The sequence below is a fragment of the Purpureocillium lilacinum genome (genome assembly GCF_023168085.1).
Source record: "Purpureocillium lilacinum CBS 284.36 DNA, scaffold_1, whole genome shotgun sequence".
Classification (NCBI taxonomy): Eukaryota; Fungi; Ascomycota; class Sordariomycetes; order Hypocreales; family Ophiocordycipitaceae; genus Purpureocillium; species Purpureocillium lilacinum.
Window position 1 is genome coordinate 4,336,650 of NW_027072111.1, and position 25,653 is coordinate 4,362,302.

The 25,653-nt window shown below is 61.1% G+C and overlaps 10 protein-coding genes across 10 annotated transcripts; 6 read left to right on the forward strand and 4 right to left on the reverse strand.

The window, feature by feature from the left end:
• Nucleotides 1-537: 537 nt before the first annotated feature.
• On the forward strand, nucleotides 538-1,210 carry PLICBS_001014 (BLI-3 blue-light-inducible Bli-3 protein; the record flags this gene model as incomplete). Its single annotated transcript, XM_018317920.1, has 2 exons — nucleotides 538-732; nucleotides 791-1,210. The coding sequence occupies 2 exons, from the start codon at nucleotides 538-540 to the stop codon at nucleotides 1,208-1,210; spliced, it is 615 nt and encodes a 204-aa protein (XP_018183445.1).
• A 98-nt stretch (nucleotides 1,211-1,308) lies between these two features.
• On the reverse strand, nucleotides 1,309-2,271 carry PLICBS_001015 (diphthine synthase; the record flags this gene model as incomplete). Its single annotated transcript, XM_018317919.2, has 3 exons — nucleotides 1,309-1,909; nucleotides 1,962-2,086; nucleotides 2,137-2,271. 3 exons carry the CDS (start codon nucleotides 2,269-2,271, stop codon nucleotides 1,309-1,311), a joined length of 861 nt encoding a protein of 286 aa, XP_018183444.2.
• Nucleotides 2,272-2,526: 255 nt separating this feature from the next.
• On the forward strand, nucleotides 2,527-3,243 carry PLICBS_001016 (uncharacterized protein; the record flags this gene model as incomplete). The annotated part of the gene is made up of 1 exon (XM_065599705.1): nucleotides 2,527-3,243. The coding sequence occupies one exon, from the start codon at nucleotides 2,527-2,529 to the stop codon at nucleotides 3,241-3,243; it is 717 nt and encodes a 238-aa protein (XP_065455777.1).
• Nucleotides 3,244-3,948: 705 nt separating this feature from the next.
• PLICBS_001017 (uncharacterized protein) lies at nucleotides 3,949-4,589 on the forward strand (the record flags this gene model as incomplete). Its single annotated transcript, XM_018317918.1, has 2 exons — nucleotides 3,949-4,111; nucleotides 4,225-4,589. The coding sequence occupies 2 exons, from the start codon at nucleotides 3,949-3,951 to the stop codon at nucleotides 4,587-4,589; spliced, it is 528 nt and encodes a 175-aa protein (XP_018183443.1).
• Nucleotides 4,590-4,841: 252 nt separating this feature from the next.
• Nucleotides 4,842-6,361, reverse strand: PLICBS_001018 (mannosyltransferase; the record flags this gene model as incomplete). Its single annotated transcript, XM_018317917.1, has 3 exons — nucleotides 4,842-5,804; nucleotides 5,854-6,047; nucleotides 6,103-6,361. The coding sequence occupies 3 exons, from the start codon at nucleotides 6,359-6,361 to the stop codon at nucleotides 4,842-4,844; spliced, it is 1,416 nt and encodes a 471-aa protein (XP_018183442.1).
• Nucleotides 6,362-8,157: 1,796 nt separating this feature from the next.
• On the forward strand, nucleotides 8,158-9,905 carry PLICBS_001019 (putative zinc transporter msc2; the record flags this gene model as incomplete). The annotated part of the gene is made up of 3 exons (XM_018317916.1): nucleotides 8,158-8,789; nucleotides 8,844-9,062; nucleotides 9,116-9,905. The coding sequence occupies 3 exons, from the start codon at nucleotides 8,158-8,160 to the stop codon at nucleotides 9,903-9,905; spliced, it is 1,641 nt and encodes a 546-aa protein (XP_018183441.1).
• A 2,140-nt stretch (nucleotides 9,906-12,045) lies between these two features.
• PLICBS_001020 (carnitine transporter) lies at nucleotides 12,046-13,180 on the forward strand (the record flags this gene model as incomplete). Its single annotated transcript, XM_018317915.2, has 2 exons — nucleotides 12,046-12,388; nucleotides 12,501-13,180. The coding sequence occupies 2 exons, from the start codon at nucleotides 12,046-12,048 to the stop codon at nucleotides 13,178-13,180; spliced, it is 1,023 nt and encodes a 340-aa protein (XP_018183440.1).
• A 640-nt stretch (nucleotides 13,181-13,820) lies between these two features.
• PLICBS_001021 (uncharacterized protein) lies at nucleotides 13,821-15,905 on the reverse strand (the record flags this gene model as incomplete). Its single annotated transcript, XM_018317914.2, has 2 exons — nucleotides 13,821-15,807; nucleotides 15,868-15,905. The coding sequence occupies 2 exons, from the start codon at nucleotides 15,903-15,905 to the stop codon at nucleotides 13,821-13,823; spliced, it is 2,025 nt and encodes a 674-aa protein (XP_018183439.2).
• A 3,222-nt stretch (nucleotides 15,906-19,127) lies between these two features.
• On the forward strand, nucleotides 19,128-21,680 carry PLICBS_001022 (uncharacterized protein; the record flags this gene model as incomplete). The annotated part of the gene is made up of 5 exons (XM_018317913.2): nucleotides 19,128-19,183; nucleotides 19,248-19,334; nucleotides 19,402-19,478; nucleotides 19,542-21,433; nucleotides 21,492-21,680. 5 exons carry the CDS (start codon nucleotides 19,128-19,130, stop codon nucleotides 21,678-21,680), a joined length of 2,301 nt encoding a protein of 766 aa, XP_018183438.1.
• A 593-nt stretch (nucleotides 21,681-22,273) lies between these two features.
• On the reverse strand, nucleotides 22,274-24,744 carry PLICBS_001023 (late secretory pathway protein avl9; the record flags this gene model as incomplete). The annotated part of the gene is made up of 5 exons (XM_065599706.1): nucleotides 22,274-23,689; nucleotides 23,743-23,955; nucleotides 24,012-24,438; nucleotides 24,494-24,649; nucleotides 24,698-24,744. 5 exons carry the CDS (start codon nucleotides 24,742-24,744, stop codon nucleotides 22,274-22,276), a joined length of 2,259 nt encoding a protein of 752 aa, XP_065455778.1.
• Between the last annotated feature and the right edge of the window lie 909 nt (nucleotides 24,745-25,653).

A 25,653-nucleotide genomic window follows, 5' to 3' on the forward strand; every position in this document is an offset into this window, starting at 1 on the left:
CGAACGTGCGTGCAGTGCAGCCCACCTGCGACGGCTGGGATTTGTCGAACCACTGGCCATCTCGCTTGGGTCCCGTCCCTGCAATTTTGCCATCAATGCTGGCCGGCGCGTTGCGGTGCTGCATGGACCTCCTGCCTCCTGAGCTCCGCCGCCGCGAACTTCGTTTCTGGCTGCGGGGGTCCCCTACGGGCAATGACTGCAGCATGCTAGATGAACAGCCAAGTTCCTCAACCTCCTCAAACCCCCCGGATTGCGGAAGGAAAAGCTGCTGCTGCTACAACGGGCGCGTTGAGGCAACGCTGGCGCTTCCCGTGCGTGGTAGCGCGCTCAACAGTGAGTGTCTCAACGTGGTTGACGTCATGATGAATCTCCGATCATGTACATCTGCGATCCGCACGGCCAACGTGACGGCCGCGATGTAGCGCACATGAGGTAATCGAGCACACATACGTACATATAATAGAACGCCAGAAGCTCCAAATTCTACATCCATCACCTTTGCTACACTCAAGTATCAAAGAAAATAATACCAGCATCATGTCCTTTTCCAACGCAAACGTTGGCGACAAGCCCGCCGACCCGTACAAGAAGGCCAACGAAGATGACCCCAGTCTCGAGACCAAGGTCAACGACCTGGTTCAGTTCATGACGTCTTGCAAGTTTGGCATGATGACCACGCGCGAGGCCTCAACGAAGAACCTAGTCTCGCGATGCATGGCTCTGGCCGCTACTGTAAGGCATACTCCAATTTCAGCGGCTGAGGATACCATGTCTAACGGTGCCTACACAGGAGTCTGGTGGCATCGATCTCCTGTTCCACACAAACACCGAGTCCGGCAAGACAGACGACCTGTCGAGCGACCCGCACGTCAACATCTCCTTCCTCAACGTGTCGGGCGAGTGGGCGTCGGTCTCTGGCGAGGCCACGGTCGTGACGGACAGAGATCTCGTCAAGAAGCATTACAACCCGGCGCTCAAGGCGTGGCTCGGGGACCTTGGCGACGGAAAGCATGATGGTTCGGAGAACGATCCGCGCATTGGCGTTATCCGCGTCAAGATGCTCTCGACGACGTATTCGCTTGTGGCCAAGAACATCATCAGCCGGGCAGTTGAAGTAGTGCAGGGAGCCATGACGGGCAAGCCCGCGCATGTGAATAGCCTGAGAGAGATCTCGCAGGACGAGGTCAAGCAGTGGCGGTCTAGCCACTAAATAGCTGGTGGCATGAGCTGCAAAAGTAGGAGGCGGTGGCCAGGGGCGCGGTACTCTGAACGTCAGGCTGATGACGAATAATTCTATTGCGAAGTGTATCATTGCTTGCCATAGTCTTCTTTCCATATTCTATCCCACTTCTCCTTGTCGACCGCAAATTCGCGGACATAGTCGTGCTCCAACTCGTGCGCTCGTCTCCCCAGCAATACCAAGCTGTGCAGAGGCGGCCCCAGCTCCTCGTCTGTGTTACAGAGCTCCTCCAGCGTGCCCGCGACAAACTTCTCTGTCTTTCCACCGACACGGGCGGCGCCGATTGCCAGGCTATCGCGCGTGTACACGCCCTCCTTTCTCTCGTCCTCGATCTCTATCATCTGCTGCGCGCACTGCCCGACGGTCATGTAGCGCGGGGGCTCGTAGATGAGCCGGCCTCTGGCCATGTTTTCCAGGCTTTGTTCCTTCACTTTGATATCGACGAGCATCAGGGTGTGCAGACCAATGCTTCTGTTCTCCTTGATGCGGTCGTAGAAAGACGAGGGCTTCCAGGTGTCGGTGAAGAAGACCATGGACACAGTTTGGCCAAAGTTGTACAGCTGCAGGCCGCAGGCGCCGATGCCAGACATGATCGAGGCATTGGGCACAGTCCGGACAGGAATCTCCAGTTCTCTCGCTCGGATTACTAGATCGGTATGGGTCGTAGCTCTGCATCTTCGTCAGTCGCAATCGCTTTCGGCTCTGCACCAGGCAGGCTTACCCAAAGGGATCACCAACGACGCAAAAGGCAACATCATCGTTCTCGGCGTTGCGCAGTATCTCGTCGCTGTTCGACTCGACCATTTCGCGGTCGGCAATTGTTATCGACCGTCCATAATAGTTCTCCTGCAATGGGTCAGTGACATTTCCTTGGATGCGCCGGCGACGTCTCTTACCAGGACAGACTGGTCCACGAGCAGAATGCTGGTGTACGCCTCCAGGTACACCCTCGAGGCCTTCTTGACGACCTCGAGGCCCTTGACGGTAATGTCCGTCTCGTCGGAGAGGCCAAGGCCGACCAGGTACAGCATCTTGGTCGTTGGGCGATATGCGTCCCGGCTTGTCAGATCAAAAAATTGAGGGTCGGCTCGATATTCGGCGATGCCCCGCGGCGGGGCATTTGATAGCGCCTGGTGGAGCAAAGCCGCTCGGCGGCGGCTCGGTGGGACGTCATTGCGCTAACGGAAGCACCATGCCACAGGCAGTCGCCGCCAACTTTTCCCGTCTTCACGTTCGCCCGAGCATCACCACTGCCATCAGCGACCACGCCACAACCTCGCATCGCCATGGCCGACTCAAAAAAGGGCAGCGCGTACGGCGCGCCCGCGGGCGACACCGACTTCCGCAAGACGTGGGACCTGGACGAGTACGCAGCCAAGGCCAAGGAGCGCGAGGCGCGGGAGAAGGAAGAAGCCAAGGCGCGGTACGAGGCGAAGCTCGCGGGCAAGAAATACCACAAGCCCCTGACCGGCGACGAGACGTACACGACGGCGCGACGCAATGTCATCGACCTCACGGCGCAGGTCGGCAAGACGCAGCTGGTGCCCGCCGGCGCGGGCGTCGGCAAGCGCGGGCGCAGCGCGGGCTTCTACTGCGAGGCGTGCGACCTGACGTTCAAGGACAACCTGCAATTCGTGGAGCATCTGAACACGATGCAGCACTTGCTCAACACGGGCCAGACAGCCGAGGTCAAGCGCGCGACGGTGGCCGAGGTGCACGACCGCATCGCCTTCTACATCCAGCGCAAGCACGACCTCGAGAAGGAAAAGGCGACGAGCCTGCACGACCGGCTACAGCTGCGCGAGGAGGAGATGGAGAAGGAGGCCGAGGAGCGGCGGCAGAAGAGGCGGGCTGAAGCTGAGAAGAAGCGTCTGCAGCGCGAGGAGGAGGCCAAGGTCAAGGTCGAGTACGGCGACGACGTCAGGGTTGAGGGCGAGCACGACGAGGACGACATGATGGCCCAGATGGGGTTCACGGGCTTTGGGACGTCCAAGAAAAGATGATGAGTGGGAAGGAAAGACGAAGTGAACATTCTTGATACCCGCATGGATAGCGAAACCAGGTTGGCGCCGCCTTGGATCGATCTGTGATGAGACGTGAGGCAGGCAAGGGCAGGGCGTTTGATCTCTTGAGCGATTGAATACATAGATAGATGGGCTTACTCGGAAATTGTCGGCATGATTGTGCCGGCTTCTATGTCTTATCCTGTACACGGTCATATCTTGCGAAGACGGTCTCTTTGCTGCGAGTACGCAGTAGCTGGGCGACGACCTCACTCTCCTGCGGCTGGCTACGGACCCTTGGGTAGCCCCGGTGCTGGTGCCGGTCAGCCCCTCAGCGGGGCCGTTGCTGCTGCCAGCTCCCACCCGAGCTCCTCCCAAACGTCGAGCCTCTCGGATCGCAACCCCACCATCCCTCAACTTCTTCCCTGCCCAGCGCCCTCCCACGACCAGCCCTCCAGGCCGACGACATCGAACGGATACCGCGCAAACGGCCTACAAGTGCCTGACCAGGACCCCCCTCAAGGCCCGACATCCCTCTCCTGCATTGACACCCGCGCCTGCAGACGCGGACGTTTCGCCTCTTGCCCCTCCCTCCGTCCGTCCCCTCCATCCGAGGCCGCATCCGATTCGCGACACACAGCCTACACCGAAAGACGGCACCGCCCGGCGTATCTTGCTTGAAAAGTCCACCACCCCCGGCCAGCCATGTCCGCCACATCCGCTGCCGGCTCGCTGCTGAGGCGGCAGCTCAAGGAGATGCAGGCGAACAAGGATCTCCCCGGAATCTCGTGCGGGCTCGTCAACGACGGCAACATCTTCGAGTGGGAGGTGATGCTGATGATCAACGACGACTGCAAATACTATGGCGGTAAGTTTATATCTTGCCTCGCCATTCAACCACCTCCTCCTCCCCCTCCTTTCATCCCCTCGCCGACTGCTCCACCTGCTAGGTAGATCTCTGACTGGGAGTACGTACAACAGGAGGTAACTTTCGCGCCCGCATGGTCTTCCCGCCCAACTACCCGCACATGCCCCCCACGCTCACGTTCCAGCAACCCGTGCCCTTCCATCCCAACATCTACGAGTCCGGGGCGCTGTGCATCTCCATCCTGCACCCTCCCGAGGAGGACGAGTACGGCTACGAGGCCGCGTCGGAGCGCTGGAGCCCCGTCCAGTCCCCCGAGACGATCCTCGTCAGCACGCTCAGCCTCTTCCACGACCCCAACGATGAGAGCCCCGCCAACGTCGAGGCTGCCCGCCTGTTCCGCGAGGAGCGCGAGGGCAAGCACAAGGAGTTCCGCAAGAGGTGTCGCAAGTGCGTCCGTGAGAGCCTGGGCGAGGACTGAGACCCCGTGGCCACCGATCAGTTCGCGACAGACGATGGGGCTGGATAGGCGGAGAATGGGCATGAGCACAGCGTACGGGGCGTTTGTTGTTTGAGAATGGCAGTAGCGGTACTCCCCGCTGGAGGAGGTGCATCAGTTGGTGTCTGGAGCTATGTGTTTAGCGTCGTAAGTATATCAAGACTGAATATGCATTGACAGTCACTCTTTGTGAGTCTTCGGCGGCGGTGAGACTTTGGCATTGAAACCACTCGGCTATGGTTCCGAAACTTCTATCAGCGGCGCCACGACCCGATCCCACTCCTCGTCCCACCTGAGCGACCCCTCCTTGACAGCCCCCTTCTTCAGATGCGCGAGCTCCGCCTCGCCTTCTGCGCTGAACAACCGGCGCAAGATTTCTGTCAACTCTGCCGACGTCTCGAAGCCGCACCCGTTCTCGCCTTCCTTGACGAGCTCACCGAAGCTCTCAAAGGCCGAGTATGCAGCGACAGGCAGCCCCGCGCCAAACATGTCGACGACCTTCATGGGCAGGTCGACCCCCGAGCTCGATTTATGCAGGGAAATGCCGAGGTCGGCTGCGGATAGCAGAGTGGCGTAGTCGCGGTTGGAGAGCCAGGCTGTCAGAATGCGCATCCCCGGGAGCTTTCCGCCCTCCTGCAGCTCCTTGATGCGCTCCAGGTACTTGGCCTTCTCTGGGCCCTTGCCGGTGATGATGGCGAGGATCGGCGACGGAGGTTCGGCCTTGGAGTCGACGTCTGGGTTGGCATAGGCGACGAGGGCGTCGAGGAGGATGCTGAAGTCTTCGTCTGGGGTCCAAGATGTGCTGCTGACGATGAGGCGCACGCTGCCATTGGCAATGTCCTTGGCTTGGGACTTTGTCTCTGGCAGTTTAGATAGGAAAGCCGCCCGGGCTTTGGCGGACTGGATGGGCTGAAAGATTTCAGCAGGGCGGTCATGTAAGGTGTAGACTGGGTTCCTGAGGTTGAAGCGGCCGCCTTGGAGCTGGCGGGTCATGGCGTCTGTCACGGCGAGGTTGGCGTTGCCGAGGAAGCGGCCGAACCCCATCTCATACCATCGGTAAATGGGCACGAGAGGCCCAAGGAATCTCTTCTGGCCCAGGATGGAGTACCCATAATTATGCCAGTCCACGACGATCTTGCTGCCCCGAATCAGAGAGACGAGGAGAGCTACATGGAAAGTCGGGATCGACGGCGGGTTCTGGAGGGTCAACAAGGGGTTCAGCTCAGACACACGGCGGAGGTCGTACCTGAATGATGATCCAGCGAGCTGGCGGCGCGGCATACATGAGGGTGTAGAAGAGGGTCCAGAACTGCTGAATGACTTTGGCGGGGAGGTTGATGAAGAAGGGCAGGGTGCCCCATGCAATCCACTCAGGGGTCGGTGAGAGGGCATACATGGTCACGCGAGGGTTCCCAATGAGGCCGGGATGCCTCGCCGTCTCTAACGTCGCGCTGTCAGTGTCAAGGATGAGAAGTCGGTCATCTGCTGCGCCAACCTTTGTATCCCACAATGTCAACCTGGCGCCCATGCTTGGCTACGCTGATGGCATGGTATTGCATGCGAGGGCTCCTGCCAATGTCGCCGAGCACGAGGACCTGGATATGCTCATCCTCAGGCTTCGCGGCTGGCCGGTACCGCGTCGGAATGGTGTCGAGGGCGCGGCGGCCCAACCACGGGAGCAAGGCAAACACATAGCGGAACAGGACGACTGTGGCCGCGCCGGCGAGGACAGAGGCCAGGAACGGGACAATCATGGCTCGACCCAGGCGGCGATTGTGCCGTCCAGATTATGAGCTCCAGCGACAAGGGCGAGGAGACGTGTGAGGTGAAGAAAGTTGCGGGGAGGCAGCAGCACGTGAGGTGTTGAAGTGGTGCGAGCCGGCCAGGGCCCCGTCGTTGGGCGTTCTTATGTTGGTTTGCGTCGCGCGCGGCGAGGTGGCCGTCCTTGCCTTCCAAGATGGGATGGAGAATCCGATGGTGCGTCGTCGCCGGGCGCCAATCGCTCCGGGGCAATCGTGGGTTGACCGTCCGGGGCGACGAACCCGAGCGGCGCAGTGGCGGCGAGCTCTACGGGCGGGGCTCGGGCCGCTGTGCCCGAGGAGCCCCCGGCGAGGCCAGTTGTTGAAGTTCAAACCTCCATCAAGGCAAGGGGGCCCAATGAAGCCAGACGCTCACTGCGGTGCCTAAGGCTCCATCTGACGAACGCAGGTAACTCACTTTATCAATTTGCTCCAAGAAAATGCTCCCTGTTTCCTGCAAATGAAGGTTCCAAGCTGATGCACTTTAGCCCAAACGCATTTCACCATCCATCGTCCCAGGCAAGTTACCGGATCCATTGCTACGAGTCAAGATGTCCGCCCGAGAAGTGGCTGAGAGAAACAACCTCCCCGCCGAGTCGAGACCTTCCCTCGGGCTGTGCACCGAGCCAATCTGGTTTGGGACAGTTGCCAAGCGGACTTGTTGGACGGGACGATGTGTCGCGGCGGCCAGCACCTGGATCCATGGATGTTTCTCACTGACCTCCACCGCTGCGGGCTCGTGCCGGGAGCTTCAATGTTCTGCAGGGGTTGCAGCTTGGGGGGGCTCGGCAATTGGCCCGTGGTGCCCAAGAAGGGGCGCCCAGACAGCCGTCAGTGGACGCCCCCCCCCCCCCCCCCCCCGTTCCAGTTGTCGCCCACCTCAGGGTCGAGTGGACGGGACGCATAAACAATGCCGTACCTTATGCCTGACACGCGATTGACTTTGACGGCCTTGCTCCCTCTGCGGGCTCCATGATATCGTCTGTCTGCTGCAATGCGCCGTCGCCATTTCATTGCATCCTGCGTCGCATCCTCGCGCGCAGCAGCCTACTTACCTCACGCGGCGGCACTCCACAGCACTGCTGCTGCTGCTGCGCGCGCGCTAACCTCTCCTTAACGCACTCCACTGCAACCTTGGTTGGGATGCGGGCCGGGGTGCATGAAGCCAGTGCCTGGATGGATGCTGGCCGGGTGTTGTTGTACCTACGCACCTGCATGGACTGCTGAGATTGGCGCCTCACCTCCAGCTCACTTCCAAGTTGTAGCGCGGCCAAGCCAGCAGCCCTGGTTGCCACCACCACGTGCACCCCAGCCCGCGCGCCTCCTTATCAGCCCGCGCAGCCCGCTTGGGAAAGCGACACACCGACGTCCCACGACCAATTGAGCATTGAGCGGGCGTATCACCAGAGTTGCTGCACCTTGTGCGTTTCCCCAGACGCTTCTTCTCAGAACCTACGTACCTCCTTGCGCTCGCCCACGCACGCCCCGTCTGCACTGCACCCGTCTGGAAACAAATGACGTCGGGGTCGCCCTGAAGGAGGTGAGCACCGCTGCTGGGAAGCTCCGCTGCTGGCCCCCCTCCCCTCCTCCTGTATTGACGCCCGGCCAGCCAGCGCCGCCTCCGCTTCAACCTCCACCTCTCTCGCAAAGACCCGCAGCGCCTGACGACGACCGCGCGATCCGCTTCCGGCGCCGCCAAAGCAGCGACGACGACGACGACGACGCCGACAGAGTCCTCTGCTGTCGGAAGCATGGCCTCGCCGTACGCCCTGCCGTCGTCTGCGCTCCCGCACGCGCACCAACACCACATCCACGGCCACTCGCATTCGCACTCCCACTCCCACTCGCAGTCGTCGCTGACGGCCTGGCGCTCCTCCATGTCGCGCGAGTCTTTACCCACGCACGTCGACGAGGACGCCCGCGACCACGACCACCGGGGCCACTCCCACTCCCGTCACCACTCGCACAACCGCGCCGGCTCGCACGCGTCCAACTCGAGCGCCTCGCTGCTGAGGGACAAGGCTCCGCCGGCCGCGTTGGACACGCTCGCCGGGTGGACGCAGGAAACGACGGCCAGCGGCAAGAGCATCGTGACGCCCGCCGCCGTCGACGCCCTGACGAAGCCATACTCGCCGCCGACCAAGGAGCACAGTCACCGACACAGCCATCATGGCCACGGCCACGGGCACAGCTCAGACCACGACCACCATCACGACCATGGCTCACATCACGGCCATGTGCACGCGCACGCGCATTCGCATTCGGACGAAAAAGCCGAGCGGTCACTCTTTACGCGGACGATACTGCCGTACACCGCGCGATTCCCCATTCTCCACGCTATCCTGGTCGAAAAGGATTCGAGAAGGATATTCTACTTCATGACGTAGGTTGTACGGTTGCTACGTGGCAAATGGGCCGCTGACAGGATGGATTCCAGCCTCAATTTCTGCTTCATGACAGTGCAGGCGTTTTATGGCTACGTGACCGACTCCCTTGGCCTGCTCAGCGACAGTATACACATGTTCTTCGATTGCGTGGCGCTCCTTGTTGGACTGTTGGCGGCCGTCATGAGCAAATGGCCCCCGAGCCAAAAGTTCCCCTACGGCTTCGGCAAGATTGAGACGCTGAGTGGCTTCGCCAACGGCATTCTGCTGATGTGGGTCATTGGGTGGTGGACTCCTGTTGTTGAATCATTACTGACTTTGGCAGGCTCCTGAGCGTCGAGATTGCATTTGAGGCATTTGAGCGGCTGTGGGAGGGCACCAAGACCAAGCGGCTTGGCGAGCTGTTCATCGTCAGCAGCATGGGGCTGGCAGTCAACTTGGTCGGCATGATGGCATTTGGGCATCACCATCATGGACACGACCACGGCCACTCGCATGGCCACTCGCACGACCACGATCACGATCACGGCCATGACCATGGTCACTCTCATACACATGATGACCATGGGCACGGCCATCAGGGGTGCAGCTCGCACGACAACGAAAACATGCACGGCATCTACCTGCATGTGCTCGCAGATACGCTGGGCAGCGTATCGGTCATTGTGTCGACGATCCTGACGAGCATATGGGGTTGGTCAGGATGGGACCCGTTGGCGTCCTGTCTGATTGCGGCGCTCATCTTCCTGTCATCGAAGCCTCTGGTCGTGTCGTGCGCGAAGCGGCTGCTGCTGAGCGTGCCCGAGGACACAGAGTACACGATGCGCAACACACTAGGCGGCATCTTGCAGCAGCGCGGAGTAGTCAGCTACACGGCGCCCAAGCTGTGGCTGGACGACCGGACGGGCAGCCGTGGCGGGAGTCGGTTGGTGGGTGTGGTTCACGTCGCCGTGGCCCGCGGCGTGGGCATGGACGAGGCCAGAGAGCGCGTGCGGGAGTACCTGCTGCGGGAGGGCATCGACGCAACGGTGCAGGTGGAGCGGGAGGGCGACAACGGCTGCTGGTGCGCGAGGGGACGAACGCCGGCGACACCAGCGACGCCGAAGCCGTTTTGAACTGAAGGGGCCCGGGAACCGGCGCCGGAGCCAGCGCGAACCGGGATGTGGTCGGCCGCGGCACGGTGCCGGATCGGAGCGGCAGATGCACGGCCACCACTTTCCACGCACACACGTCTCTGGAAACATGGTACATTGTTCATATGTTTTGCTTAGATGGGCTTGTATATTCACAGAGAAGAAAACATATGTACTCTACAAGGTGGTGGCTCGGGGAGCAAGAAACACGAGCATGGTTGCGGCGCTGGGAGGGTGCCCGCTTCGGACTACTATATTTTCCCCTTTGTATACCAATCAAGATATATGGAGTTGGCGGTTGATAACACTACGTACGTACACGAGCTGGGAGTGCAAATATGAGTTGACCCGCGTAGAAGCAGTGTTGATCATTAGGGGCGGCTTGATGGTTGACGCCGGCGAGCGTGAATGGGAGACGGACGGGGACGGGGCCTTTTCACATGTCAGGGCCCACGACGACACGGGGGGGACGGGGCACGGGCTTTCGCACAGCCAGGCACGGGGATCATGTGGGGAAGCCCAGCGGCCCTGAATCAGTTTTCGCGGGGCGCTGTACGAAGCTTAACACTGGAGACGAAGAACGCGTGCGGGCCTACGGGCGACGCTCCGTCCTGTCCGGCTGGGTGATAGTTCCCTCAAGGTGCAAGAAGAAGAAAGAAAGAAAAAAAAATGAAAAAAAGAGAAGGGAAAGAATCCTGCAAAAAACGTCATGTTGCATCGCATCGCATCGCATGACATCGCATCCATCCCCCGATGCCGGGGCCACCAGGGACGCGGGCCACGGCGCTGCTGCGTGCAACATGCCATTGCCCGCCGCCCGTACCGTACCTTACCTGGGGGCCCTACCTGCCTCCCGTCAAGTCCTGGGTGTGACAGGTCAGCGGCACGGGCGGCCCTGCGCGTAATAATCGTTCACCGGCGGGCGGGATTGGCTTTTCCATCTCAACCATTGGTGCAGGACGGGAGTGCAGTGGTTCCAGGTTCTGTTTCCCCCCCGCCCGCAGCCGGCCGACCGGGGAGCCGCGCCTCCACCCCGCCCCTCGCCCTGGGTACTAGAGGTCGTCAGCGGCGGCCCCGTTGCTGGACTGTCCACCTGACTGGCTGAGGTTCCCAGTGGGCAGCCCGTCCACTTCTCCGGGAATTCTGGTGGTGGGCGGGAGGATGTGGGTGCAGGTTCTCCAGGGCCGGGAGCACGCAGTGGCGGGCGCGCGGCGGGTGGGCGCATTTTCGAGGCATCCGGGGCAGCAGGCAGCTCTGACAGCCGAGGCCGAGGTTCAATCTACGCTGGGGCCCCAGTCCCGTCGCGCGCCTCGACGATGGCCGAAGCCGACGCAATGTCAGGCTTCCCCCCCCCCCAAAAACCTCCCTGTCCTCCGTCCGGTCGTCGGCGCGCCCGCCTTTTCTTCTAGAATAATTTCTTTCAAGACCATCAAGAGCCGTCGCGTCTTGGAATCTCGCACATCCCTCTCTGTCTCTTCCGACTTGTCTTGTGTCGTCTCTGACATTCGACCCCGCGTCTGCGTGTCCATTGGAGTATTGCCGACCGACGCGCAGCCTGGAGAGCAGACAGAGAGACTCCGGAGTCGCGACAGACCCGACGAGTTTCCCCCCCGCCACCACCACCACCCACCGCGCCGTGACGTACATCGCCGGGTTGCGACGCCGCGCCTCGCGCCGAGAATAAACCCTCCCAGACCACGCACGACATCGCATCCTCTCTCTCTCTCTCGCTCTTCCACGCGCGCGACGACACGGCACCGACCCAATCCTGAGAGGATAGGACTGCCGCATTTTTTCGATTCGCCCTACTGCACGTCTGTCTGGCCCCCGTCTGGCTGGTTGCATTCCCCTCAACCGAACCGAACCGAAACCTGCCACACGTACCCCCGGTCCGGCGCAACATCACCTAACCCACGAGGCCTCATCACCACCACCTAAACGGCCGCCGCTACCACCACCTGAACCAGACGAGGGGAGACGAGAAAAAGAAAGTCGATTTCCTCGTTTCCGCCTTTTCTCGTCACCTTCTCTCTCCTCCTCCTCCCGCGTTCGCGCCCTCACCCCTCGCGCCCACACGCACACACGCACGGGACAAAACCGCCAAACAACTCCCACAGCAGCCATGTCCCCCACATCCTCCTCCTCCTCCTCCTCCACGACCGAGGCCGCCGTCTCCCTCGTCGGCGACAAGCTCCCCGACCGCGCGCAGGTCGAGGAGACCAAAAAGGCCGCCGCCTCGGGCCTGCTCTCGCAGCTGCGCGCCCTCGCCGCGGGCGGCTTCGGCGGCATCTGCGCCGTCGTCGTCGGCCACCCCTTTGACCTCGTCAAGGTCCGCCTGCAGACCGCCGAGCGCGGCGTCTACTCCTCCGCCGTCGACGTCGTCCGCAAGAGCGTCGCCCGCGATGGCCTGCGGAGGGGCCTGTACGCCGGCGTCAGCGCGCCGCTCGTCGGCGTGACGCCCATGTGTGAGTCTTTCTTCTCTCTCGATCTCCTCTTGATAGCGGGCTGGCTGGCTGGCTTGCGCGCGAGTCCCGGTCTGCGCAGTGAATACAACAGAACTGACATGGGAGAAAACAGTCGCCGTCTCCTTCTGGGGCTACGACCTCGGCAAGCAAATCGTCTCGGCCTCCAGCACCGTCGACCCCGTCAAGGGCCTCTCCATCGCGCAAATCTCGACGGCCGGCTTCCTCTCCGCTGTGCCCATGACGGCCATCACCGCCCCCTTCGAGCGCGTCAAGGTCATCCTCCAGGTCCAGGGCCAGAAGAAGCTCGCGCCCGGCGAGAAGCCCAAGTACAACGGCGGCCTCGACGTCGTGCGCCAGCTCTACCGCGAGGGCGGCCTGCGCAGCGTCTTCCGCGGGTCCGCCGCCACCCTCGCCCGCGACGGGCCCGGCTCCGCCGCCTACTTCGCCGCCTACGAGTACATCAAGCGCGCCATGAGCCCCCGCGACCCCGTCACCGGCAAGCCTACCGGCGAGCTCTCCCTCACCGCCGTCACCTGCGCGGGCGCCGCCGCGGGTGTGGCCATGTGGATCCCCGTCTTCCCCGTCGACACCGTCAAGTCCCGCCTGCAGACCGCCGAGGGCCACGCCACGCTCGGCGGCGTCGTCCGCGAGCTCTACGCAAAGGGCGGCTACCGCGCCTTCTTCCCGGGCTTCGGCCCCGCTCTCGCCCGCGCCGTCCCCGCCAACGCCGCCACCTTCCTCGGCGTCGAGCTGGCGCACCAGGCCATGACCAAGGCCTTTGGCCCCGCGTAGGGCCTCCCCGGAGCGAAATGAAAAACGACAGACAGAGGAGCTGGAGATGCGCATCGCTGATAGACGTGCTTGTTCGTCATATGGCGGGCGTGTTTGGATAGAGATCGGAGGGCATCGTGATCTTGGGCCGGAGCAGCAGAATACCCGATTTTCGCGCTCTAGGTCGCGTGGCGGCACTTGTGGTAGACGTTGGGCTTGTGGCATCTACATAGGTACAAGCTCGCACATGGATACAGGCATTTTTACATATTGAATAGATTTGGACGTTTCTGGGCAGCCGCTGCGGTTCCAACGGCAACGAGGACCCGCCACGTGCCGCGCTCAGGCGCTGCCTTTTGGCGGACCCGTGATAACTATTTTGCACGCTTTGAAAAGGTGAGAAGAGATAGTTGACCCGTTGGTATCCCTGTCATATGCCCCCGGAGAACCCCTTTTATGTGGTGCGCGCATGTCTCGTCCTTCATGTGTTCCCCTTCGCCAATGCCATGCTGTGCAAGATCGAATCCCAGGCTGTTGCTCAACTCAAACGAACCACTGACAACGCTATAACCAGGGTATTAAATCATCGCATGAGACTTGGGTGCCTTTCATGGCCCAAGCATCGGGGAGCAGACAAACATGGATATCGCTGCTTCAAACTTCACGCTCGCTCATTAACTGTCCACCGCCGCTTGCTCAGGCTGAGGTCCCTAAACCTTTCCGCCTCGCCCGGCGGTGGAGGTTGTCCCCAAAGTCCGCCTAGGCCGCCGCCAAGTTGCGACATCTTCATCTCCTCAGCTGGTTTCTCCGGGACGACGCTCGTGTTCAGCTTGATCGGGCCGGCGAATACGGGGCCGCGCGAGGGACTTGTCGCCGCCGGCAAAGACGTTGCTGGCAAGGGAAACGCATCGCCCACCGCCGGAGCTGTCGATGGCATTTTGACGGACGAGGTTTCTGAATTATCATCTGCGACCGCGGATTCGAATCGCGTTTGATCAAAATTGGGCATCATGGAGCCAAAATCGTCTGCATCGTCAGCGCCATCATCCATCAGGCGCAACGAGGATGGCACCGGCGCCCAGAGTCCAAAGGAATTGCCGGTTCCGGGCGAATGACTACGCGGGGGTGATTGCCCGGCAGTCCCAGCTATCCCGGTCGTGGCAATAGCCGGCCCGCGTGGCGTGGGTCGGAACGAACCCGACTCGCGCCTCAGGGAGCTTCCCATCGCAGCGCTGGCCGATGTGGAACGACTCCCTGTCGACGAGAACGGATCCGAATACGTGAATGGGCTCATGACCGGGCCACCAGGGGTGCTACCCAATGTCGAAGTCCGGCCTCGCGTGCCAGGGGTCGGCGCGGTCCAGATGTTCGCATTCGACTGCGACCTCGACGACACAGGGGTAGAGCCGCTGGATGATTTCAAGTGTTCGGTGCTGGCGGATAGCCGCATGTCGTACATCTTGTCGACCTGGACGAGAGGCTTCGCCGAGGGTTCTGCTGATGGTCCGGCGGCCGCCAGCATCTGTTTGTAGTCGAGGTTCGGTTTCCTCGTCGCCATGGTGATGGAAGCAATGCCGACATCCATAAGTACAGGCTGGTGGGTGATGGCTCCGATCAAGGCGTTGCAGCCAGCGCCATGGGACACGACGATGACGACCGTCTCAACATCTTCGTCGTCTCTCTCAACCTCGGGTCCGTCACCGCCGCTCGCCTTCGAAGGCTGTGCAACCAGGTCAGCGGGCGTGTCTGCGGTGGCGTACCAGTTAAGGAGCTTCCTCAACCCGCCACGAAAGCGCGTATGCATTGACGTCCACTCCTCACCGAACTTGCCGCCGTCGCCAAAGTCGAGAGGTTCCCTCATCGAATCCCACTGGTAGTCTACAGTCACGCACGAGTCTCGTGCGTGGGCCACCAGGCCTTCTGGGATCTTGTGGCTACCAGACACGGAGTGCAACGGCCTGGGAGCGACATACTCTCCCTTGCCCTCCCGAGCAGGTAGGGCGGATGCCAAGCCGGACACGTTGAGCGCAGTGTTCGACTCTGACCTCGGCGTCTGTGCTCCGCTGGACGGGCCTGAACTTGAAGATGCTTGCCACAGAGAACCGTTGGATGCTGGCTTCTCCGGAGGCGCCTGAGGCACCTGATCGGTGTAGGCACTATAATCCTCCCTCCGCAAGAGATCGGCTTTGGCGCTCCCCATCATGAGCGCGGGGCCAGGCGGTGGCGTGATCATCTCAAAGTATTCTGGAGACAGCCATTCTCCGAGAAAGGAGTCGAGGCGCAGCAGACTGGACTTGAACTGAAATGGCTGAGAGGTGGGGGTAGCCTTGGGGACGATGATGTCGGCGGGGCCAAAGATGGAGTCGGGGGACGTCTGGGCCAGGCCCGAGCTGATGCCGATAGATGTTTGGACACAGCGGAGGAAGGGCGAGCTGTGAATAACAATCTTGAAGCGCCTGCGTGTGGCCGACAGGGCTGCGCCATTCTGCGAGACCTCGTCGTCGAGCTTGGCCTGCTCGAGGTAGTTGCTAATCTGGTTGCCTACCTGCCTGGCCTGCAAGAAGCCGCCGTACGTCAGGGGCGGGTCGTACGGGGTCGGCGAGGTGAGGTGCCATTTCTTGTCGGCAGCGTCGAGTCGGTTTCCATGTCTGCGGAACGTTGTCAGCAAGGATCCCTGGCATGCAAATCTGGACGAGCGCTGAACTGACCGTACGACAAATAGATAGGCTGGCGGTGAGTTAGGCATAGCTGTGCTGTTGCAGCTGTCGCGGGCTCTGAGCCAGGGGTTGGGGAGGGTTCGGATATCGCAGATTGCCAAGTCGACACCCCGTGGACGATGCGTGATGTTGAGAGACTGGTGTATGTGGCAACAGAGCCCAGGCGCAGCTCAACCGACCGAGTCGACGGCGCGATGGGGGCGCCTTATGACACGAGGGGCCCGTCGAGAGGACGCCAGAGCCTTGTTGTAGAGGCGAGACCGGCTCGCCCTTCGCGGTGTGGTCGATGGCGGGAGGGAGGACAATGAGGCGCAAGAGACGAGATTGACGGTGCCAGGGCTGTGCGACGGTGCCGAAACGGGTGGAGCGGGAGCGGCAGAGGCTCTCGCGAGGAGGGCAAGAGAGGGCGGCGCGCAGCACTGGAAGCGGCGGGCGAGGGGCGGCGCGATGTGATGCGATGCAATGCACGGAGATGCAGGACGATGGAGGAGGCCAGGTGTGGTTTAGTGGTTGCGTTTGACGGTGGTGGAGGGTGGCCCTGGATGCTGGCTGGCGGTGCTGGTGGTGGTTGCTGGCGGGGTCAGCAGACGTCGCCGCCGCTGTGACAACCCAACCCAAGGTACCCGTTTTTGACAGGTACGATGGAAGTTGACGAGTCGTCGGTGCAACGTGCTGTGATCGGACCACGCGGAGACGCAAGGTCTGGGTATCGGCAGGGATGCAGAGTGTCGCAGTCGCAGCTCAGGGGCAGAAGGGGTCGGGTAAGGCAAAGTATCCAGCTCGGCGCCAGGTACGGATCGCGGTACGAAGCACGTCTGGGTGTCAGGCAAGTAACCGCCGCCCCGTGGAGCCGCCGCGCAGGGTGCTTGGCGGGCGATGTTGCGACGACCTGCAGAGCGGGCTGGGACTTGGGTAAAACACGCAAAAGGAAAAGAAAGGCCGAGGCGCCGGGCAGAGGCGAGCGCGCGAGGCAGAGAGACACGTCACGTCACGGCGCAGTTGGCCGCCTCGGATGCCGCTTCGTCCTCTTGCTCGTCTGTTTCGCGCGCGAGTACTGGATTGAATTCGTAGGCCGTGTTCGATGCTGTAGTCGAGCCTGAGGAGCGAGGCTCGTCGTGGAGGGTCGTTTGCGTCAAAGACACCAGGCGCCGGGGGTGGAGGACAAGTCGTCACGGACGAGCAGGGTCGCGAGCGGCGTGCCTCACGACGACTAATAAATAAATTCCCGATATGCCCTGCGCACACAGGTCACGCAGGGGCCCAGCCTTTCAAAGGCGTGTTAGGAATCGCTCGTGAAAATTGGCCCGCCGCGAACGGAGCGGAGCAGCGAGCCGAGTCAAGCAACAAAGTGCTTCGGGCGGTCGGTGATGATGTGCTTGCCACGAGGCCCACAGTCCCTTCTTCCAGGACCCTTCTAAAGCTCACATGACGCTGTGGAATTTATTTTAGCCTCCCTGCCTTGTCCCCAAGGGTGCTTGCTGGTCCCCACCGGTGGAGAGGGGGGACTAACGCAGCAGAGCGCTGACGGGAGCTCTCCAACTTTGCCGTCCCCCGCCCTCCCCCTCCTTCTCCCAGCGCGGGCGCCTTTGCCCGCCCGTCCAGTTGGAGCTGTCAGGTCACTTTTTGGTTCTCAACGCTCCCGTCCCAGATTCAGGCTCGTTGCCAGCGCTTGGCTAGCGCCACCACGTGCAGCACCACGGCCCGGGGCCGAAACTGTCCAGGTGACGTTCCTGGTCTGGATCCGGTTCGCCTCCCTCTCCATCGCCGTCACCTCCGAGGGGCCTGGAGATCTTGCCGGGCAGTCGGGAGGTTGGAGGCAAAGGCGTCACACTTGCCACGAAGCTCTGCAACTATCGGCTACCGTTCACGCCGGGGTCGGTGCAAGTGCCGCAGGCCTCGAGAGGCTGTGCGGATCCGAGGACCAACGCAGGTGGTCACGAGGCTGCTCGTGCTGAGACGAAGCTCAGCTTTCTGTCTGAGAAAGGCAGCCCAGGCCATTGCCCATCACTGGCTGCCAACGGCTTAGTTTGGTCAAGGCAACGCGGGTCCTAGCTCCAGGTCCTCCGCCGGTCTGCGGCAACCCTGTCTTTAATACGCTCTCCCTCGGTGTGCTGCTTGATACAGCGCCATGTTCCGTATCTCGGGTCATAGCGTTGCCCGTAAAGACCATGGCACCAGAGGAGCAATCTTGCCCAGAATGCTGGCTCATGAAAGGACTTTGCCATAAGTGAGAGATGCCTACGAAAACCAACCGAGACTTTGGTCGTTGCTGTCCAACACTTGCCTTTACCACAAAGCGGCCGAAACAGTTCACGCCTGCCATCACGACCATTCCTTTGACCAGCAAAGTCACCGCATCAGCAAGAGGAACCCGTTCTGCATCTGCCTGTGGCGACTTTCCAGGTGCCAGGCACCGCACCAGGCAAAACCTGCCGCCGACTCCTTGGGCTAATTAGGCAGCTAAACAGCTGGCCTGGGTGTGCACGTGTGGTGATAGGCATCTGCCACCAAGCAAAGCAGGCAGTCTCTCTCAATCTCAAGTGAGTCGACTGAATGGCCAGAGCTTGGGCCATTTGGGCCACTCGGAGGCAGGCGGTCGAGGGCGGCAGAAATTGCACTAGTCCCGTCTCGGCCTGGCGGCGCCTCCCGCAGCAGCCGCAGCAGCTGCCTGTCGTGCTTGCCTCAGCGGCTCAGCATCAGCCACAGCTGCCGCACCACCTGGCACGCACGGCCACGGCGAGCGATCTGACCTCCACGACCTCCACGCTGACTGCCCGACTCGCCTGCCTGCCTTGTCTTCCATCATCCCTCCTCTGCATCTCCCTCCCGCATCACGCCGCCACCCTCCCTCCTTTGTTGCCCTCGTTGTTGCAGGACCGAGCAACCAGCGCAGCAGACGTCGCGTCGTGTGACTCTTCTTTTTTCTGTTTGATCCGCTCGTGGATTAAACGCCCACCGCCGTCACACACGCCTGCTGCTGGTGCTGCTGGTTGGTCATCGCCGCGAGCGTGACGCCCCGACTCCAGCGCCGCCATCTCAGCGACGCGAACATCTTGTGACGGAGACGCAGCGCTCACGAAGCTGCCACTACCCTCTATCCCGCCTCCACCTCTCCCTCCGACCACGCTCACCCAAGCTCCCCCTCTGCCTCTGCGACCCGTCAGCGAGTCGCCGCGGCCGCCTGACCCCGCCTCTGCCTCTTCCCTCTACCTCGCTCTCGGGAAGCCTGCGGTAGCGACATGGCCGCCAAGATGGCTCCCGGCCAGCAGATGCCTCCGGTTCCCAACCGCGAGGACATTGGTGCTACGTGAGTTCCTCGACGCGCCTTCCTCCCGCTTTCGTGGGCCGAACCGTTTGCTAACAAAACGCAGTTGGAATTACCTACAGGCCGGCATCACGCGCATCATGAATGACCTCGAGCAGGGCATCGACATGCAAATGTACATGGGAGTCTACACGTACGTCCAAGCCCCACTCGATCTCCGTTTGTCTTGTTGCCGCGTAACTGACGACTCTATCCAACAGTGCCGTTCACAACTTTTGCACGTCTCAAAAAGCGGTTGGCCTGAGTGGTCCTGCCATGCACTCCAACCATCGCGGAGGTGGGCACTCTCCCACGGGGACAATCCAGGTCCCGATTACTGACATCCCTCGTGTTCAAATAGCGCACCTTCTCGGCGAGGAGCTCTACAACAATCTCATCAGCTACCTGCAAGCCCATCTCAAGACGCTCGTCGAAGAGTCCAAATCGCACACCGAGGAAGCGCTTCTCACGTACTACATCAGAGAGTGGAACCGCTACACGACGGCTGCGAAATACATACACCACCTCTTCAGATATCTCAATCGCCACTGGGTGAAGCGCGAGATCGACGAAGGGAAGAAGAACATCTACGATGTATACACACTACACCTCGTTCAGTGGCGCAAGGTCCTGTTTGAGCAGGTCTCGGCCAAGGTCATGGACGCTGTCCTGAAGCTTGTCGAGAAGCAAAGAAATGGCGAGACCATCGAGCACAGCCAGATCAAACAAGTGGTGGACTCGTTTGTGTCCCTGGGACTCGACGAGGCCGATCCCTCCAAGTCAACCCTCGACGTCTATCGCTACCACTTCGAGCGGCCCTTCCTGGCAGCAACTAAGGAGTTTTACCAGGCAGAGTCCAAGCAGTTTGTCGCAGAGAACAGCGTCGTCGAGTACATGAAGAAGGCGGAGACTCGGCTGGCCGAAGAGGAAGAGAGGGTCAGCATGTATCTGCACCAGGACATTGCCGTTCCCCTCAAGAAGTGCTGCAACATGGCTCTCATCGCGGACCACTCGACACTCCTGCGTGAGGAGTTTCAGGTTCTACTCGACACTGACCGCGAGGAGGACATGGCTCGCATGTACAATCTCCTGTCTCGCATCCCTGACGGCCTCGAACCTTTGAGAACGAAGTTTGAGACTCATGTGCGGAAGGCTGGCCTTGCCGCCGTCCAGAAGGTGCAGTCCTCCGAGGGGGACAAACTCGAGCCCAAGGTGTACGTCGATGCGCTCCTCGAGGTCCACAGCCAGTACCAGCTGCTGGTGAAGAAGGCTTTCAACGACGAGGCCGAGTTCACCCGGTCGTTGGACAACGCCTGCAGAGAATTCGTGAACCGCAACGAGGTCTGCAAGTCGGCCTCGAGCAAGTCGCCAGAGCTTCTGGCCAAATACACGGATGTGCTGCTTCGCAAGAGCAGTACGAGCATCGAGGAGGCCGACCTCGAGCGGACCCTGAGCCAAATCATGATCGTCTTCAGATACATTGAGGACAAGGACGTCTTCCAGAAGTTTTATTCGCGCATGCTGGCGAGGCGTCTAGTGCACAGCAATTCGTCCTCGGACGACGCCGAGACGAGCATGATCAGCAAATTAAAGGAGGCATGCGGTTTCGAGTACACAAACAAGTTGCAGCGCATGTTCCAAGACATGCAAATCTCCAAGGATTTGAACAAGGAGTTTGGCGAGCACCTCGCAAGCGTCGGCTCCGTGAGCGGAGTCGATTCGACCTTTTCGATTCTCGGCACGGGTTTCTGGCCCCTTACGCCACCGAGCACCCATTTCCACCCGCCGGCGGAGATTTCCACAGAGATTGAGCGTTTCGCACGCTTTTACAAGCACAAGCACGATGGCCGCAAGCTGACTTGGCTATGGCACCTGTGCAAGGGGGAGATTCGCACCGGGTACTGCAAGAGCAGCAAGACCCCATTCACGTTCCAGGTGTCCATTTATCAAATGGCTATCCTCCTTCTCTTCAACGAGAAGGACTCATACACCTATGAGGACATGCTCAGTGCGACCCAGCTGAGCAATGAAGTGCTGGACCAAGCCTTGGCTGTCATCCTCAAGGCCAAGGTGCTTCTCATGTCTGGTGGCTCCGGTGACAAGCCCGGTCCGGGCAAGGCGTTCAGCCTCAACTACGACTTCAAGAACAAGAAGATTCGGGTCAACCTGAACCTCGGAGGCGTCAAGGAGACTAAGCAAGAGGAAGCGGAAACGAACAAGACGATCGAGGAAGACCGCAAGCTGGTCCTTCAGGTACGTGCCCACCCTTCACACTGTTTTGGAGCCAGGAGCCGCGCTAACCGGGTAACAGTCCGCGATTGTTCGCATCATGAAAGCGCGAAAGAAGATGAAGCACACGCAGCTGGTGAGCGAGACCATCAACCAGATCCGGTCTCGATTTGTGCCCAAGGTTGGGGACATCAAGAAGTGCATAGAGATTCTTCTCGACAAAGAATACCTGGAGCGACTGGAGGATGACGAGTTGGGCTACCTCGCGTAGTCGTCTGCCGTCTTGCCGTCCGTTTGGTCTATAACAGCAAACCCTCAACCCAACGATTGCATCACACGCCGCAGCCGGAGAAGCGTACTTCATATATCGAGGTCGCCTGCGAGGCAGCACATGGGCCACAACCCTTGTCCGTCAGGGTTGGAGGGTAGGCTACAAACGAGACGGGCATTGCTAAGTGGCCTTGATCTGTATATTTTCCTCGAGCGGCAGTTCAGTTTCCAGCCATTCGAGGGTCTACGTGCGTTCCAGCCGTCACAGCAGCGGAGGTTTCCTGTTCAGCCTCCTCATGATGAAAAGGGGTTATCGCGGCGGCGTCTAGGATTTGCATGGAATGGATGCAGTGGGGGGCCTGGGCTGGTATAACGGGGAAACAGAGACGGGCAGCTTTTCCTAATGATCTGCTCGATGAGCCACCGAGAACCGAAAAACTAAACAGTCCTGGCTGAGTAAATGTATGACGCGTGGTTCGAATACCACATGGGCTTGCCTACCTACCTACCTAGCATATGCGGTGTCTGATGTACCATTTTGGGCCTTGACGCCCCGTATCATCCAAGAAACCAAATTATGCCTCTCGCGATCTATTATTGCTGCGCCTTGCCCTCGGCGTTGACTGGTTGCACCTGCTCCAGCACCTGCTCCTCCTTTTTCTCCCCCGCCGTGGTCGGCGCCTTGTCTTTGCCGTTCTCGCCCTGCTGGTTGCTCGAGGCGCCCACCACCTCTTCCTCCTGGAAGCCGTCGTCCTTGGACGCCTGCTTCGCATGATGCTTGGCGGCCGGATCCGCAGGCCCGCCGGAGGAGGACGAGGAGGAGGCCCCGGAGCCGGGCCTGTCGGGCGCGTCGCTGCCCGCGCCGGACAGGATGCTCTCGCTGAAGCTCGCGTGCGTGGGGGGGCGACTGGCGCGGTCGTCGGTCGATGCTTCCCGCGACCAGGGGGGGCTGACCATCTGGTAGTCCTTGTCGATGGGGCTGGCTGTCGCGGACGTTGTGCCCGCGGCCGCCGCTGCTGGTGGTGCGGCGCCCGCTGAGAGTGCCTTGGCGGGCGAGGGCGATTTCTTGCCCCAGCTGCCGCCCCAGCCGCCTGTCTTGCGCTTCTCGCCTGCCCAGGCGGCCCAGCTGGACATGTAGGCGCTGGCCTTTGCGCCGGCGGACTGCACCGTCTGCTGCGCCTTGGACAGGTCGACCACCTGCCCTTGCTGCTGCTGCGATGGCTTCTCTGACGGAGATTTGGTGCCGTCGGCAGCCTTGGACTCTTCGGCGCGGCGGCGCTGCGACTCGCGCAGGTACTCGACGTCCGAGTAGAGCTTGTTGAACATGGTCGAGGCCTTTTCGCGCCCGACGGCCAAGTTACGGCCTAGGATCTCGCGGCCCTGCGCGAAGCGCTCGTCGAGGTGCAGCTCCTTGACCTGCTCGGCGATGCGGCGCTGCACGTCGTCGATGGTCAGGCCGCCGGCGCAGGGGTGCTTTGGCTCCGAGACGGCGAAGAGGTTCGCGTCGGTGTGCGCGTCCCACATGCGGTAGTTTTCCGTGCGCATCCAGGCCTCCACCCACTCGAGGCCAAAGTCCACCGCGGGATCCTCGGCCGCGCCAAAGCTGCCGCTCTTGGAGCCCTCGACGTTGGCCGTCAGGAAGTTGTGGAACTTGACGGAGGAGATGAGGCCGAGGATGTATGCCTCGAACTGCGACCGGATAAACTCCTCGCTGCCGATGTACTGCAGCGTCTTGGGCCTGCTCGGGTTCGCCTCGTCCCACGTCTCGTTGACCTCCTGCGTGAGGTAGTCGATCCACCGCCGGTCAGCCGCGGTCAGGGCCAGAGCCGACTTGAGGGATGGCGAGGTGATGTTGATGGAATCCTCGTCGAGGTTGATCAGGATATCGCTGTATCTGTCTTTCTGTTGAAGGAGGAGTGAGTTTGTACTGCCGACAAGGTATGACTTGGTGCCAAAGTCGGCGAGGATGTCGAGTTGCTGGAGGGGAGTGTATGGGCCGAAGAAGCTTCCCTGTAATGTCCTGTGAGCTTGGCTTTCTGCAGTCGATACTCAAGAGGCCTTACCTTGCCGAAAATCTGCAGAGGGAGACCCATGAAAGATAAGAGGGAGCTACGGTTGCTGCTCTGCAAGCTCGTCGATCGAGACAGCTTCTTCTCGTAGTTGTTTAGCTCTGGTTCCGCGCAGTCTTGCAGGTTGCGCAACAGTCCGGGTATCAAGGAAATAAGAGAATATTGGACCATGCACAATCTATCACACCGCGACCCAAAGAAGAGCATCTATACCAGTCAGTCTCTAGCTACGTCGAGGAGGCAGAAGGGTTCGGGGTGCATACCTTTGGCTGGAGGAGGCAGCACTTAAACAAGACAAGCGTTTGCCACTTAAACTCGTGAATCAGCTCACGCAGGCTCATGCCCAGGTACTGATCCCGGTCGGCTTCCTGCTGCATGACGCCCCTAGCCTTTTCGTCCGCGAGGCTCTCTTGAAACCTGCGCAGTATCTCTACGTCGGTAAAGTCCCTTTGGGCGAACCAGGCCTGGGTGACGATGCTGAGCCGTTCCCGCAGCATGCCAAAGAATTGCGGGCTGTCGGCGATGACCACGACGGCCTTTTGCACGGTCGAGCGGGTCACATCGGCAGGCCGGTTGATGAGCTGCGTTGAGTCGAGCTGCCGCGTGCAGGATATGCCGAAGAGCGAGGTGGCCGGCTCCGTGTCTGTCTTGGGCCTCAGCAAGGTAAAGTAGGAGAAGTCTTCCTCTGACCTGAGGAATTGGTTAGTCGGCAGCATCAAGGCATAGAGAATCGGCAGCGACTCACGCGTGGGCACCATCACTCAGGGCCATGAAGGGAAGCAGAGACCAGCCAAAGTCGGCGGCAGGGTCGGCGCCCTCATCGGCACCGAACCACGTCTCAACCTCTGGACCGCGAGCATGGTGAAAGCCAACGACGGTCACGAGCGGCGCGAAGCCGGGACTGGAGGGAGTGTCAGGAGTCGGTGGGCTGATTGGCGACAGCACTGACTGTATCTCGGCCCCGTTCTGGGAGCCGGCATCCTCATCACCACTCATTCTGCGTGTTGCGCCTTGACGCCGTCAACATGCAGTGAGCCTTCTTTCCGGGAGGTTTGTGAGTTGAGCGTGCCGGCTACAGGCGATCCATACGCGTCGGAGGGCTGTGTCGAGCGCCGGCTGTCGACAGTCGGTGAGACAAGGCGGCCCCGCGGCGGGCGTGTGCGATAGCCGGGCCGACAGGTATGAATGAGCCGCGCTCTGCCGGCTCGTAAATAGCAGACGACGGGGAACCTGTCTGTCGGGTTCGAGGGCCGACTCTCCGTCCTAGAGTCCGTGACGGCGGGTTGCTATCCGATGCAAGAGCCCAGCGATGAGCGTCAAGAACCGCGGGTAATAATGCCACCGAGGTAGGTTGAGGTTGTGTTGAGCGGCGGCCGGGCAATGCACGATGAAGTGTCGCGGCCGTGTGGGATGGCGGGGGGGAGCCCGGGCACGCCTGGACCAGCCAAACCGGGCCCAGGGTAACGATGACGGTATCGGGAATCGGGGCGCGACGTCGAACGGCGAGGCGACAGGCGGCGAGGCAGCTGAACGAGCGCCGGCTTCGTATGTGCGGTCAGGATGCTCGGCGAGGCGGCGCTGGCAGAATTCCAGGGTCAGCGACGTCAATGACGCAGCGGATGCGGGCACGGGCAGCATGGCATACCAATAGTGCACGTCAACTTGTCCTCCCGTCGTGGGTGGGCAGGACGCGGCTCCAATGGCGGCGGCGAGGACTGCAGCAGCGGCGGCGGCGTCGACTCGAGTGCGGCGCGGTCCTGGTGTGGTGGTTGTACAGCTCAGCAGGGCGCTGGGGGTTGGATTGGACGAGGTGCTGGGAGCAGCGACGCCGCCCGCGTCCCAAGGGCCACCTAATCTGCATGCATGGGCCTGGGGGGTTACATAAAAAGGGTGCTGCGTCCGCCG